The sequence below is a fragment of the Rhagoletis zephyria genome, unplaced genomic scaffold, assembly GCF_001687245.7.
Source record: "Rhagoletis zephyria isolate East Lansing unplaced genomic scaffold, Rhagoletis_zephyria_1.1 Rzeph_scaffold_00669, whole genome shotgun sequence".
NCBI classification, from domain to species: domain Eukaryota; kingdom Metazoa; phylum Arthropoda; class Insecta; order Diptera; family Tephritidae; genus Rhagoletis; species Rhagoletis zephyria.
Window position 1 is genome coordinate 99,866 of NW_016157753.1, and position 15,048 is coordinate 114,913.

At 35.4% G+C, this 15,048-nt stretch overlaps 1 protein-coding gene across 4 annotated transcripts in view; it reads right to left on the bottom strand.

Moving 5' to 3' along the window:
- Positions 1-433: 433 nt before the first annotated feature.
- The window catches only part of DCP2 (decapping mRNA 2), a 23,185-nt gene continuing 8,570 nt past the window's right edge, over positions 434-15,048 (bottom strand). For all 4 annotated transcript variants that reach the window (XM_017613478.1, XM_017613479.1, XM_017613476.1 and 1 more), the window contains one exon: positions 434-3,189. In XM_017613478.1, the coding sequence (XP_017468967.1) occupies positions 2,404-3,189 (786 nt within the window). In that variant the 3' untranslated portion in view covers positions 434-2,403. The remainder of the gene's footprint in view (positions 3,190-15,048) is intronic.

The window sequence follows — 15,048 nt, forward strand, 5'->3', positions numbered from 1 at the left end:
AAGGATAATTTTGAATAGATAAAGAAGAAATGCTTTAAATTATTTTTTGAATTTAATTGTTTAGTTGTAAATAATAAATTAATCTTCAAATTGGAAATAAAGAAATAAAAAACAGCCAGCAAAGCGGCTCAAGGTTGCATTTTAGTAAGGAGAAATATTGCCAGAAATTCATTCGCTTTTCAATCATTGAAGAAACCATGTGATGTTGCTTCGTGTGTAGTCCAGTCTGACATAGAAATCGTGTTGCCGCAACCGTCGCTTGAACATCAACATATTTTGATATTTTATGGTGGTTGCCGCAACGGTTGCCTCGTGGGTAGTCAGCACCACAACTTATATGAATTCACCTTGATTGTATTGTTATAATTTTTTGCTGATCCAACATTGATCTGGTTTATTGTTTAATTTTTATTTTTGAGCATTGTGAGCGATATTTTTTTTTTTTGTTTTTTTGTTTTGTTTTTGTTTTGCACTGCCAAATATTCGATACCAATTGAGAAACATGGAAGTTGAAATCATTTTATAGCAGAATACTAACAAACGATTTTACATGCTTGCTAAAATTCAAAAACTGGCACTTAGTATTTGGCAGTGTTTGTATCAATTGCGTTTGCACTTTTTAAATTTCTATAAAAAAATATGAACTTTTTAAAATTTTTGTTTGTTTTATTAACAAATAGGGAACAAATAATGATCTATAGATACTTCATAAATGTGCATGTTTGTTTAGAGGAAATTGCTCAAAATTTACAAATCAAAAGTATTTTATGTATTCGCATGTACGTATGGCATGTACGATTTGGATAATTGCCATACAATTCAATTGAAAATTTAAATAAAAAGAGGCAGTAAAATAAAAAAAGTGCAAATGCAATTGATACCTACTTCCATCTTCCGCGATTAAACTTCACTTGTGCGAGCAAACTGCACTTCAAAATTATTCGCACTGAATCAACTTAGAAAAAAAACATATCAAATAAAATCGAAATAATCAAATATGTTTGTATGTATAATCAAGCGTGAAAAGATTTTATTCTTCTTAAAGCCAAATGGACCCTCTGGTAAAGATATTATAACTTATAAGTCTTCGAATTATGATCATGCTAAGGCGCTTTAACTTTGCCTTTATGTATATGACTTTATATGGTATATAGTAGTTAATTTTGCACTTCAAACTCAGCCGAAAAAAATACCTAAGAAGGAACTCATAACTGGATAAGTTGAATTATTACAATTAAACAAAAATATTTTGCAATAGTAAATTTTCACTTGCATAGAAATTTGAACATTATTCTGAGTAATAGTAAAAATGCAATAACTCGAGGTACATTGTACATTTTTTGCGCTCAAATGCCACATGAAAATAGCAAGAAAATTTGTACTGAAGTCAATCGTAATTATCATATCATATGAATGAAACTTATAGTAGCATTTTAACGAGCGACAAAAAATAGGCATTACATTTCTGCACACAAGTTTGTTTGCACTTTTTTACATTTCAGTACATTACATGATTTATCAATTAAACTTAAAAGTAAGATTTATTGTACTATCACAAGGCGTTGGTAGAGCGTGATGATGGAATGAAATGATGGTTAGGTTGTTTATTTTGACCATCAGTTTATGGCTACTTTTACGCTTTAGCCTACCTATATTTTCGTCTAGTGGTTTCTCACTATTTGTAGGTGGCATTTTTGTTAAATGGTTTATAATTATTCTAAAATTTTATTTTTTAGAAACTAATTTGACCATAATATACTTTTCAAAGTTTAATTAAGTATACGAAAAATTGCAGGTTTCCAACAAAAGCTGATAATATTTTTATTTATTAGATAAAACTAAAATTAGAAATCAAAAATGAATTTCGTCGATATGCTTTCATTTTACAAAAGTAAAGAAAAAAATTATTCAAATGAGAAGATAAAATCAATAGAAATAAAGTAGTTTAGTTTTTGTAGTAGGTACACTTACGAAAGAATCAGTGAAAGCGACGAAGGAAGTATTGGAGAAAAACACATAAAAAGTTACACATAAAGTTCTCCTTTGACATATTAAATTCCTCTATTGCGTTACAAATATACCAACACAGAATACTATTTATTTCAGTTCAAATTTGGAATTCCCCAAATAACCCACATGTACATGTTACCGTCTCCCGTTTCGCATATTTCTAAAATTTACTAAACTCGCGTTTCAATATTTCAAAACGTTATGTATTTATTTGACGTAAAACTTAAATTTTTTGTATCTCAATTGTATTATATCTTGTTATGCTTTTTCTTAATCCCGTACTTCCTTCGAGCTTTGAACTGTTAAATCACGCATACAATAATTATGCGCTCACTCCACTATCTCCTATATCTCAACCAATCTGGCACTTCTTCATTGATTGACATTCTTCTTCTAACAAAAAACATTTGCAATAAAATTTTTTGTAAATGAGAAATTCGTCCACGAATTGAAACTGGGTGTGAATTTTTGTGGTGCTTGACGTAGTTGTAGATCATTTTCAAGTCGCTGTGACTGCTCGAATAATGCCTGTTGTTGCAATCGTTGCATTGAGTTGGATTTTGACTGGAGTTGCTGCGACTGTTGCTGGTACGAAGTACTACGTTTCAGAATTCGTAGGTTCGTGCCAGAAGCCATGCGCTGCAACTGCTGGATGGCCTGACCAGTTGCTGGTGTAGGTGGCGTGGCCAAATGCAAAGATACCGAAGCTGGACGTTGCTTCTGAGCCGAATTCGTTGCTGATGACAAGTTTGAGGCTGCTGCGGCTTCGGCGGCAAATGCGAGTAATTCGGCGCCTGAGCATGACGATGGTGAAGGATTCGATGCAGCTCTAGCACTAAAGACGGCAGTGTTATTGTTGTTGTTGATCGTATTATTGTTATGAATACTGCTATTGGTTGTAGCATTTGAGTTTATAATAATCATTGATATTTGTTTTTGTACACGATGTTTGTTGTTGCCACCATTATTATTGGTATTGGTGTTGTGGTTTCTATTGATATTTTGTTGTACGCACATTTTATCTCCCTGCGATTTGGCGCGTACCCGTCCGTTATAATTGCCGGCATTCGATTGCACTTGTTGCTGTTGCCTTTGTGCCTTTGCCACTTTTTCAGCTTGAGCTGCTGCCTTCAATTGCTGTTGTTTCTCTTTACGAATCAAATCGAAGGAGCTAACAATCTGCAATAAACGAAAGGAAGACAAAAAACTTAATCTATACATATAATAAAATTGTAACAGGACATTATAGATATTAAAGAAAAATTAGTGTGGGGGTGTGTTTATAAGAGCACCAGAAGCCAACAACCATTTTTGGACTTTTTGTCTGTCTGCCTGTCTGTATTGCTAGAGGTCTAACTTAAAATATAGAAAGAAAAAAATATAGAAGCCAAAAAAATTTTTTAGAGTTGCCACCTGTTTGAAAATTTTGATTCAATTTAATTTATAAGATAAATTGAATATATTGAAAATATTTTTAGGGAGGGTTGCCACCTGTTTGAAAAATTGTATTGTATTAAATTGATAAAATAAATGAAATCTATATCTATACTTATAATAAAATTGTAACAGGCCGATGTCTGTACCTTATAGATATCAAAGAAAAATTAATATGGTGGGTTTTTATCAGAGCTACAGAAGCCAAATAAACAATTTTTAGAATTTTTTACTCTGTCTTTCTGTATATTTGTACGCGCATCACTCGAAAATTAATGCATGGAATTGAATGCAGTTTTCACCGATGTACATATTGCTAGAGTTCTAACTGAAAATATACAATACTTTTTTTTGTTTTAGTTTATCGTTGATAATTATTCCTAGATATTTGAATGTATTAACTTTTTCCAGTGCGTCGGACGGACTGTTCTCAAAATTTCGCCTTGATATAACCACAAACTTAATTTTATTGACATTCAATTAAGAGTGTTCAACATAACTAACCGCACTTCTTTGGAACTTCTGTGTGGAAGATTTTTCGCTAAAAACAAAACTTTTTGTTGATGCTGCCAAAAAATTAAGAAATCTGAGGCATCACGCTTTACAAGTTCTCTTCATGCAGTTTTCTGTACAATGTATTTCACTAAAACACTAAACAACTGCTCCGATTTGATTCATATTTGGAACATATGTATGCCAGCACCTTGAAAATAAATATCCCGACCAAAAGTGTACTCGGTATGTAGCTCGGGATATTCCTAAAATTCTTATATAGACTAAAACCTAAAAAACCAACATATTTCTTAAACCAATTCCGCTGGGAAACTGAAACTTAGCACTGATGCATATATTGCAAATGCATTAGAAAAGGGGGCGTGGTACCTTCCATACAAACTTGAACTTCTCATATAGCTTATCTCTGGAACCGCTTACGCTAACGTCCTGAATTTCGACCCAGTACATATCGTCGTTTAAAGTACAAAACCGCGTATCGTCATTCTGCAAAACCGCGTAACTGACATTTGCTGCCAAAAATTATATTTGCTCACACAAGCTCTTGGCTCAATCCTTATCCATTCGTCCTGAAATATACTAGCCAGAAATGCGACTGCTTTATAAAAAGTAGAACCATTTTGAAATATGTTTTTACTCTAGAAAATAATTTATGCAACCTCACATACGCGGTTTTGTATTATCTTGATACGCTTTTTTGTACTTTAAACGACGATATGCTATCAATACCATATTTATGGCGAAAAGTGGTAAGTAATGGAAAAGGGGGCGGACCCCTATGCTTCTCATTTCACTTATCTCTATAAACGCGCACGTTCTTCTTCTTCTTTATTGGCGCTGTAACCGCCTAAGCGATTTTGGCCGAGTCCAAAACAGCACGCCAGTCATTTCTCTTCTGTGCTAACTGACGCCAATTGGAAATGCCAAGAGAAGCCAAGTCTTCTAAATGAAACCAAAATGAAATACTAAAAAAGGTATTACAATTGTTATGACAGACGAGGTACTAACTATTGTCCAAATGGGCGACATATATGTATATGTACAAATGTATTAGCTTTAATTTTGTTCATGCACACATATGTATGTACTTTGCCACTGTACACTTCATTTTGCTTTTTAACCGACTTCCAAAAAAGGAGGAGGTTATCAGTTCGTCGGAATATTTTTTTTTTATGTATGTTACCGCATAACTTTGCACCACGTCAACCGATTTCAATAATTATTTTTGCAACGGAAAGGTAGTGTCTCAGAGGTGGTCCCATACTTTTTTTTAAGTCGGTTTTTTTTTTGCTAAAAATTACTTGTTAATGTCTCAATAATTGTTTAGAACCACGCAGAAATATTAACGCACAAATATTAAAATTGTTAAGGTGAAATTAGTCAAGAACGCAGAACTTATACTTAAACGCAGTCTGTATACGCAAAATTGTGTCGATTACTGGAGCCCTCAGTGTTGCTTAAACTACAATTTTTCGTGCTATAATAGATGCTAGGCTAAACATAAACTACTTATTTTTCAACAAAAAACCTCATTCGATAGTAAATTTCAAATATTTTGAACATATTTTGAATAGGAACTTATAACTTTTTTACCATCTGCAAAACTGATGCAACCATCTATAGAAGGAAGAAATCAGCTGACACGGAAAAATCTAAATTCCGCAGATTTCTGCGCTACGGGCTGCAACTACAGAAAAATTCTGCGGTGTTGAGTTTTCATTTACATGGCGCTCTGGTAAGACAGCTGACTCGGGTTTACGTACCGGTAGGTTTACGTTTTTGACTAATTTCACCTTTATTTAGTTTTTCTCGTATGCCCACAATCAACAATTGCACCAATATGATGTCACGCACGCAGCTGATTATGTCAAGATCACAAAGAGCGGATTAGCGGTACCGCGATGGGCGCAATCTCTATTTCTCTCAATCGTGCAGCAAACATCGAAGTTGGTTATCGATTAGAGAACGATTGGAGAACTATCCACATTCTCCAACCTCAAACGTTAGAGAACGACTCGAAAAACTGTCGAGAATCCATCCATTGCGCCCATCAGAGAGGATTTTCGAGAGTAACATTTGTGTGACGTCACACTGGTGCAATTGCAGGCGAAATGCCAAAACGTGAGCAAGAATGGAAGAATAAGAACAAATTTTGCAAGGAAAACATAAACAAGTTACACGAGTGTGACGTCATACAAACAACGATTCTGTCAAATTCGCTGAGAGCGGAATAGCGGTACCAAGATGGGCGCAACCTTTGTTCTTTACATCGTGTTAGCATGAGATCATCTGTCCATAGTCATCTCGATTGAAAAACCTGCTGACTTTGCTTCTGTGGAACACCGGACCTATGTATATCAACTTTTCTAAAGCTGATGGGAAAGGTTTCGCGGAATTTACTGAAAGCACCTTCTCTGCCCTCCCCACACCAACCGACGTTCACGTAAGCGAGCGTAAGTTCCGGAGGGTTGTCACTGCTGCTGCAGCGGACGGGCAAAGCCAAACCTAGAAAGTTGCACAAACTGCCAACAACACGTGTGCCTCTTGCTTTCACTTGTGAAGTTCCGGTAGCCATCGGGAAGGCGAAATCCTCTAAAGCCGTGGGACCCGACGGAATGCTGAAAATTTTAGGTCCTGCGGGAGTAGACTATTTAGCCAAGGGTCTCAACCTGTCAATGGCCGCTCTCTCCATTCCTGGAAGATGGGGAGGGTGGTCCCACTGCTCAAACCGGGGAAACCAACCAACAAAGGAGTCTTATCGCCCGATAACCCTCCTTTCCCTGGTAGCGAAGACACTAGAGGCCTTGCTCCTCCCGTATTTTACGAACCACCTGACCCCCAGCATGGTTTCCGTAAAGTACACAGCACAACAACAGCGCCATAAACAGTCAGATAACACGGGGCCTAAACCGCAACCGCCCCTGTGAGAGAACTATTCTAGTAGCGTTGGATCTGTCAAAGGTGTTTGATACCGTCAGTCACTCCACGCGACTAGAAGACATAGAGGCGTCCTCTCTGCCACAGAGACTTATACGGCGGTCGACGCATTATCTGAGTGGTCGACACTCGTCAGTCGAGAAATTTGAATTGAATATGAATTTGAATAAGTACATTTATTTTGAATGAAATACGTAAAACCAACATGAAGAGATTCCGGACCTGCGTAGTTCGTTCCCAGTAGAAATAGTTACAAACCTGTGGTGCTGTATACGCTCGCATACAAACAGATCTGACACTTCTAATCAGACTTTTATGAAAAATTTTAATTATGCTTTTATACAGCCCATTCAATATTAGTATAACAAATTGCAAGTTTGAAGCAGGCTTGTGGCGAATATTCGCATTCGTATTCGCAACCGCGGAGCTTCCGCATTAATTTTAATATTCGCATTCGCAATAATCAATGCGGAGCTTTTGCGAATGCGAATGTTGTGCAAGTGCACCGATAAAACGTATATCTGGCAAACAAAATGACAAAATGAATGTAGCCAATATTTTTTGCCTTTGGTCGTGGTTGTATTTCTTTAACAAAACTGGTCAACTTTGATGATAAAAATGTGTTTAAACATATTATTTCTTAAGCTATCTAACCGAGCTATCAATGGGCAGTCATACAAGTTCCAACTTCTACTTGAGCTTTGACGTACGTCAAAAAGAACATAGTCATTTTAATACTATATATTTTTTTTCATTTTCTGTGCTTTAAATACCTGCATTTTGATTTGCTTTTGATGTTACATACCGTCACCTTAATTCACAAAGGCCCTAACCAGCAAATTTGTTATTTTACAGGCGAAGCAAAAAGCATTACAAAAATTAAAATCTTTTGGAAATTTATTTTTAGCAAAAATTTAAAAAAACAGTCATGTTTTTTACTTTTCGGGCAATGTTTTTTTCATAGAGATATACATTGGATCCTTGGCTAAAAACTTTTGTGGTAGAACTCTCCCCCTACATCTTCCTTATTTGCTATTTGAATTCAAAGAGTAGGCTCCTTCAATAGGGATTTCCAGCAGAAATGGTCAACGTCTGGCTATAAAGAGAAAAGGCTATTGGTCTGACCTTTAATTAGGTAAGAATTACGTAACTATCTGAGACCCTGTTGTTGTTGTAGCAGCATACAAGTTCACCAAAAGGGTTTTTGGGGATTTTGCTGGAGTGACAGTCCTTGGCCAGATATAAATCTGGGTCGTTCCGGTTACGTAGACCCGACTGTCGTGGGAACGCAAAGAACCCTCATCATCCGTGATTCCAATAATTCAAACGCTTATAAAAAACGGGGTGTTTAAAAAAATAACAATATTCTGATCCGATTCGGCTGACAGCCACGAATTTGGAAACAGAATTTTGTTCAAAATTTTCATTCCTGCAAAATAATAATTTATTTTCCATATCCACCTATTTAGCTCGTATATATATTCAAAAAAAACGCTGATGACGTTGCAGGTTCCCCAAATTATGAAAAAGCGAAAGGAATGAAAATGAAGAATTCTCTTTAAAAAGACATATGGCTTGGCTTGTAAACGCTGTTTAAACAACGATCTCGCCATTGTGCTAGATTCTTCAAGTCAAGATTAAAGTCAGGAGGATACATCCGAAATTTTCGGGCCCGATGCAGTTCTCATTACTTTCTATTACATATAATGTTCCAATTTTTAAACTCATGTACTAAATAAAATAAACATTATTAAAAACTACTAACTTTTCCATTCTTTCATCTACCTAAGTAACTTCATTTACTTACCTAATTGTTTCTTAAAAATACTTGACATCCGCATTCGCATTCGCATCCGCGGATGTTACCTGTTAGACATCCGCATTCGCATCCGCAGATGTCTGAAATTCCACATTCGCAACATCCCTAGTTTGAAGCTGCTAGAAAATCGCGTTGATTTATGGAAATTTTTTTATACGTAGGTTCTTCCATACAAAGTATGTTGGACAAACATAAATTTTTTTTTGTATGGAGAAAATGAGCAACACGTCTTCCACTAAAAAAATTGCCAAAATTCAACGCGATTTTCCAGCCACTTCAAACCTCCACTTTGTTATGAGTTAAACTATTTTCTTTCGGAAATATTTAAACAAGAGTCCATATATAAAAATTAAACAAACTTTAACAATTACACCCAAAAACTTTTTATTCAGAATTTATGGTATGCAGTAAGCCCATTAAATTTATGTAGGTAAAAGTGAAAATTTCAAGACGCTAGAAAATCGCGTTGATTTTTAATAATTTTTTTAACTGACGGTGCTAGGCATTTTCTTCCATATAAAATGCACTATCCTAAGATAAAACGTGAGTGAATTGAACCTCTACTTGGCTTCTTATATTTTTTAATAAATAATACTCAATATGGACCACACTAAAAGCTCATTTTCATATAGAAATTCGTACCTACCCCGCCCCTGACAAACGTTGTCCCATCCGTGACAGAGGAATTTCGAAATTTTTTTTTTATAATAAAGCAATAAGTTTTGTTTAAGTTTTTGCTTGTTAGTATTCGTGGTTCGTTTTTTTTTTATTTCAAGACATCAAGTTTACACAGAAAAGTAAGTTGAAACTGTTTTCGTATTTGGTAATAACTCATATAATAGTGAATTAGGTGTAGCTTTACCACTATGTAGAATTGTTGAGTACTTTTTGCTTAAATTTAAAAAAGAAAGTACAATTTTACTGTACAAATGTCCCACCAGTGACGGTGGAATACCCCAAATGCTTTCCATTTCCAGACAACCGGTCAGGTACAGCCCCCTCCTCCTCCGCCCCCACCCCTAAATCGTTCTACAAATAGCTAAAGATTTCCCATTTTTTACTTACGTGGTTCGCACCTTTTTTTATTAAAAATATATAACATATGTAATGTTAAAGGAGACTTCATTGAAATTGTTCTTTTTATTTTATAATAAAAATCACGAGAGCATTATGTTGTTATTTTTTCATTTTCTTATTTTGTATGCAATCTTGCAATTTAAAAATCTAATTCTAAAGAATTCTCTTTCCAAATAAATCCTTTTATAATCGCCAATTCCATGTGAATAAATTGTTCTCATAACCTAACATGCAAAACAAAAACAAATTGGGAAAAATTATTTTTGTTTTACTTTATAATTTTGGGAATATTTGTTCACATGAAATTCGTGAAAATTTACTTTTAAATTTCCCATCAGGTTTTTCAAAAAATTAGGCTTTGTGGTTAGCGTGTCACCATTAACTTCAACAAATTTCGAATTTAAAATTTCCATTGTATGCAAAAAACTTGAATTCGGCTTGCGCAGACCGCCCTCCGATAAGCAATTAGCATAAGTATAATTTTGATCACTTTCTTCATCCGTTCTGAAACCTAATCAACCCCCTTTTTGAGATTATGCATTAATTTTCAGGTTCATCATATTCGACATCTTTGAGTGGACTAATGAAATCTGCTTAAAAAAAAATATTACTGCTCGTGATCAGGTAGCATGAATTTAATGAAATGTCATAATTTTATTAAAAGTCAAATGGTTAACAACAACAACGAATGTCATTAAATGAAACTACCTTCTTTTTTGTATCTGGATTCCAACAATGTTTTTACTCAAATGTCAGTAATTCTTGTCACTTCAAGATAGAATGATATAATTATTGATTTTCATTATTTAAAATTTTTTATTTAACAATAAACAACAAGGGCAAATTTTTTTTTAATTTAATTACTCAAAAAGTGTATTTTTTTTTCTCTCAAACTTTTTTACCGGGAAAAGGACACTTTGAGCTACAATCAACCCAAATCTCTAATAGCGAAGATTTTTTTTTTCTGAGTTATGATTTTTTATAGAAAATATATGTTTTTGTGGTACATACTACAATATTCTTATATTGTTTAACTAAATGGAACATATGTATGTAATATATCAGCAAAAAGTACAGCCGTGATCATTTTTTGGGTATCAAATAGATATTAGAACACACTTTCCACCATACAGTTTCGAAATGAAAAATCACATTTTCCCGCTTTTTATAAAAACTAGGAATATTTTTTAGGTGTTTTGAGAGCGTTGCCACATGTTTAAAAGAATTATTAAAATAAAGGTATTAATCGAAATGAGTTTCAAAACGGATTTATATCTGGACTATATTTAGGTGGGTTGCCACATGTTTAAAATCTAAAAATTCAAGTAAATCCATTTGTTAATTTATTTATTTATTAATCTAGAATTCAAGAAAAAAGATGTTTGAAGAGTGTTGCCATCTGTGAAAAGAATTAAATGAATTATTAAAATTTGCGTATTAATCGAAATGCGTTTCAAAAAGGATTTACATCTGGACTTTATTTAGAGGGGTAATTCAACTTAATTCATCTGTTAATTAAAGCATGTATCAGTCGCCAGAGACTTATAAAAGCTTTATATCCCAGTTATGCATACTTGCACTGCTGTACCATTCTCACAGAATTCTACATGTTAAGTGCTATGCGTTGGGCAACCGCTTACAGGCAAAGCCCATTTAACAGATTCTTATGTGACAACTCTCATGCAAAGCTATGTTTGCCTAACTGGGCTATTAGTGTGAAAATATTTTTGATTAGGTATACAAGAAGGAATTTTTTGTGAAGGTTACCAGATTTGCACCGTTCGTTCTAATTTTAAAAATGGGGGAAATTAAAGATCTGCGATAAGCTTTTATTTTTTGAAGTTAGAGACTCAGAAATGGTTGCACGGATTTAGATCCAATATGACACTCGCGTCGCGTATAACTCTGTTTAACATTTGAAATAGTTTTTAGGGTTTTGAAACTCAATTTTGGGCGTTTTAACGCCATGCGGGTTCACTAGTTTCTTTAGCACACTTCTGTGTGGTACATATTTTTGTAAAAATAAGACTACCTGACAAAAATTAATAAGTTCACATTGAAACATATTTTTCCCAAAAATGCGAAGTGCTTGTGCAAATCTTTCAAGTTTACTTATATATAAAGCCTTGCGGTTATAATTAAAAAAAGACTCAGAGAACAAACCTGGCGCATTTTGGAGAAAAGGTGAATTGAAAAATTTACCATGAAAAAAACATAGTTTACAAGTTATTCCTTATACATATCTCAGAAAACAATGAAATTATGTAATGATGAAAAGTTGTAAACAATCAACACACATTGTTTCTTTAACAGCATAGTTCCTTCTAATCAAATAGTAACCTTTAACATTATAAAATACCCTTTAATGACACACATGAACTCGATTTTGATATGGGGAAAACAATTGTATGTCTGAAAAGTTAACTTTGAGTTGTTGTGCGCGGCAACTGGTAGTAGTTAGGAACCCAATGTTTTTTGCGAGATTGATACTTTGTTATGACTCTGCTGCTGTATATTTTTTTATCTTAAATACCAACTTTCGAAATATAAGATTTGAGCATCGCCCTCTATGTAGTGGCCCATTGTGCTAGGGTGTTATTATTTTCTTCCATACAAACAAAATTGTCGAGCGTAGCACTTTCAAAAAAAAAAAAATCTAAAATCAATAAAGGCGCGAGCTCAAAAGTCGACCGCGAAAAGACGCATAAAAATTCAGCGAATAAAGACTCTTGACATAGTTGACGGCGAAGAAACACGTTTGTAATTGGAGCTTTGCTCGAAGCCACTTCTACGCTTTGCTCACCGCTCCACTATGGTTTTACCCTAAACATAGATTTATACCTGGCCACGGACAAATTGCTTAACTTTTGTTCACCATTGTCACAGCTTTCACTCACAACATGCATATTAACAAATTTGCACACTTATGACCTATTTCATGAAAAATAAAATAGCTTCAAACAGCTTTATAAAGGTTCATTTTCATACAAATTTTCGATTTATAAANAGGTTTGACGGCGGTTTGTCAAACCTTCAAACACCCCCATACACAGCACAAATGGCTTGAAGCAAAGGGAAATTTCGCTTGGTTTGTCAAACCGCTTGTGTGGTGTATTTCGCTCTTTAGTCTTCCTTTTTTTACCTTCCTTTTATTAACTCGGGATGTAACTATGTAATATTGATGCGCCTAAAAGATGCAGCGATTTCTATTCTCAAGTTACATACCTGATGACAGTACGAATGGCAATTATAATAGTTTTTTAAACTATAATTTTATTAAGAATTAAAGTGTTAAACTATATCTATCTATATATATATATGTCGGACAGAATCGAACGAAATTTTGACAGAGTATTGCCATAACACCTGGGCCTATAATAGGGAGAAAAAATTGGGATTCGACAAGGAGGCGTGGCACCGCGAATAGGCGTGACATTTTTTATCAGCTATAACTTCGGAACCATGAGTCACATGAACTTGAAATTTGGTATGCAGGCATAGCTACGGTAGGTGCTTATAGTAAGCTGTATATGAATGAGTTTATCAAAGGGGCGTGGCACATCCCGTAGGCGTGAAATTTTTTATCAGCTATAACTTGAGAACCATAAACCCCACGAACTTGAAATTTGGTTGCCAGGCCCACCTACGGCAGGTGCTTATAATAGGTATATATAAATGAGTGGGCGTAGCATATCCCATAGGCGCGGAATTTCTTATCAGCTATAACTTGGGACCCATAAGCCCCAGGAAATTGAAATTTGGTATGCAGGTACAGATATGGTAGACGCTTATAAATGAGTTTTTAAAAGGCGTGGAAAATATGCAGACATATCTATGGTTGGTGTTTATAGTAAGGTATATATAAATGGGTTTGTAAAATGGGGCGTGCCACATTCCACAGGCGTGGAATTTTTTACCAGTCACATAAACCTGAAATTTGGTGTGCAGACATATCTATGAGAGGTGTTTAGAATAAAGTATATATAAATGAGTTTGTAAAAGGGAGATAAATATGTATTCAACTATTAGACCACTCAGATATTTAAAACTGTGTTTTTTTGAAACCTTACAGCATTTTGCAATGGAATGAATAAATCATTTTACTGATTCCACGATGCTGTCAAACGAGACATGTGCGTGTATAATGAATAAAACTACTTCTGAAATAAGCATTCTACCGTAAAAGTGCAGCTATACTAAAACAGCTTAGCGAATAGAAAGCTAAACGGAATGTACCATAGTAGACTAATTTTAATTTAAAAATTCTATCGTTTCCTTAATTCAGCTAAATTAATAATGGAAAAAGATATTTAGTACAGAAAGTGATGATCAATATATATTAGTTGAAGTACGATAAAGCTTAAAGTTTGGCTCATAAGGATGCCTTAATTTAAATAGAAAGAAAATAGTTTTCCTCCTCTAATTTATGCTGAGCTGAATATTTGTATGACTGTTTTATATTTTGATTTGTTTACCCCGAACGACGTCGGGTGCTCTGCTAGTTTTTTATAAAATTAAAAAAAAAACACACTTTGGGCTGTACAACAAAAAACTGGTTACTTAGCTTAGATTCATAAAAGAAAGAAAAGCGACGACAGCCGGTTCTACGTACCGGAATGACTCGGGTTTTACCCGACCAAGGGCCGTTGTTTCGGCGATCTAACCCCGTTTAGGTCGGCGAAGTATCTCAGAAGTTGTTCGTCCATAGGGCTACATTCACTACGTATTCTTCTATTCAGGGCTGGCATCGAGTCAAACCCAGGGCCTGAAACCTACACCTGCTGTGTATGCCGGAGACGACTACACCACAACTCCACCTCAGTCAAGTGTAATGCCTGCGAGGGGTGGAGTCACCTCAGAGTCTGCTCGGGACTACGGACACATCGACAGTGGACCACGTCGTACGTGGCCCCCTGTTGCTCAAACAGAGCAGCCTCCACGGCTAACCTCAGTCCACCCGAGCAGCCTCACACAGTCACCACAACACAACAACATAATAACACCACAGACCATACCACAGCCACGACAGACCACACAACACACACAACCGCACCACCACCCACACGCCGCCGCCAACAACTCCTGGTTCCCCCTACAATCTGCACGGTATGTCAGACCAGGATATTCCGTAATGTGACATCAGTCAAGTGCAACACCTGCCTTGGCTGGTGCCACTTTAGGGCATGCTCAGGTCTGCGTACCACGCGAGATTGGACTGGGAACTTCGAGGGCCCGTGTTGCGCTGCTCGGTCGCAGAC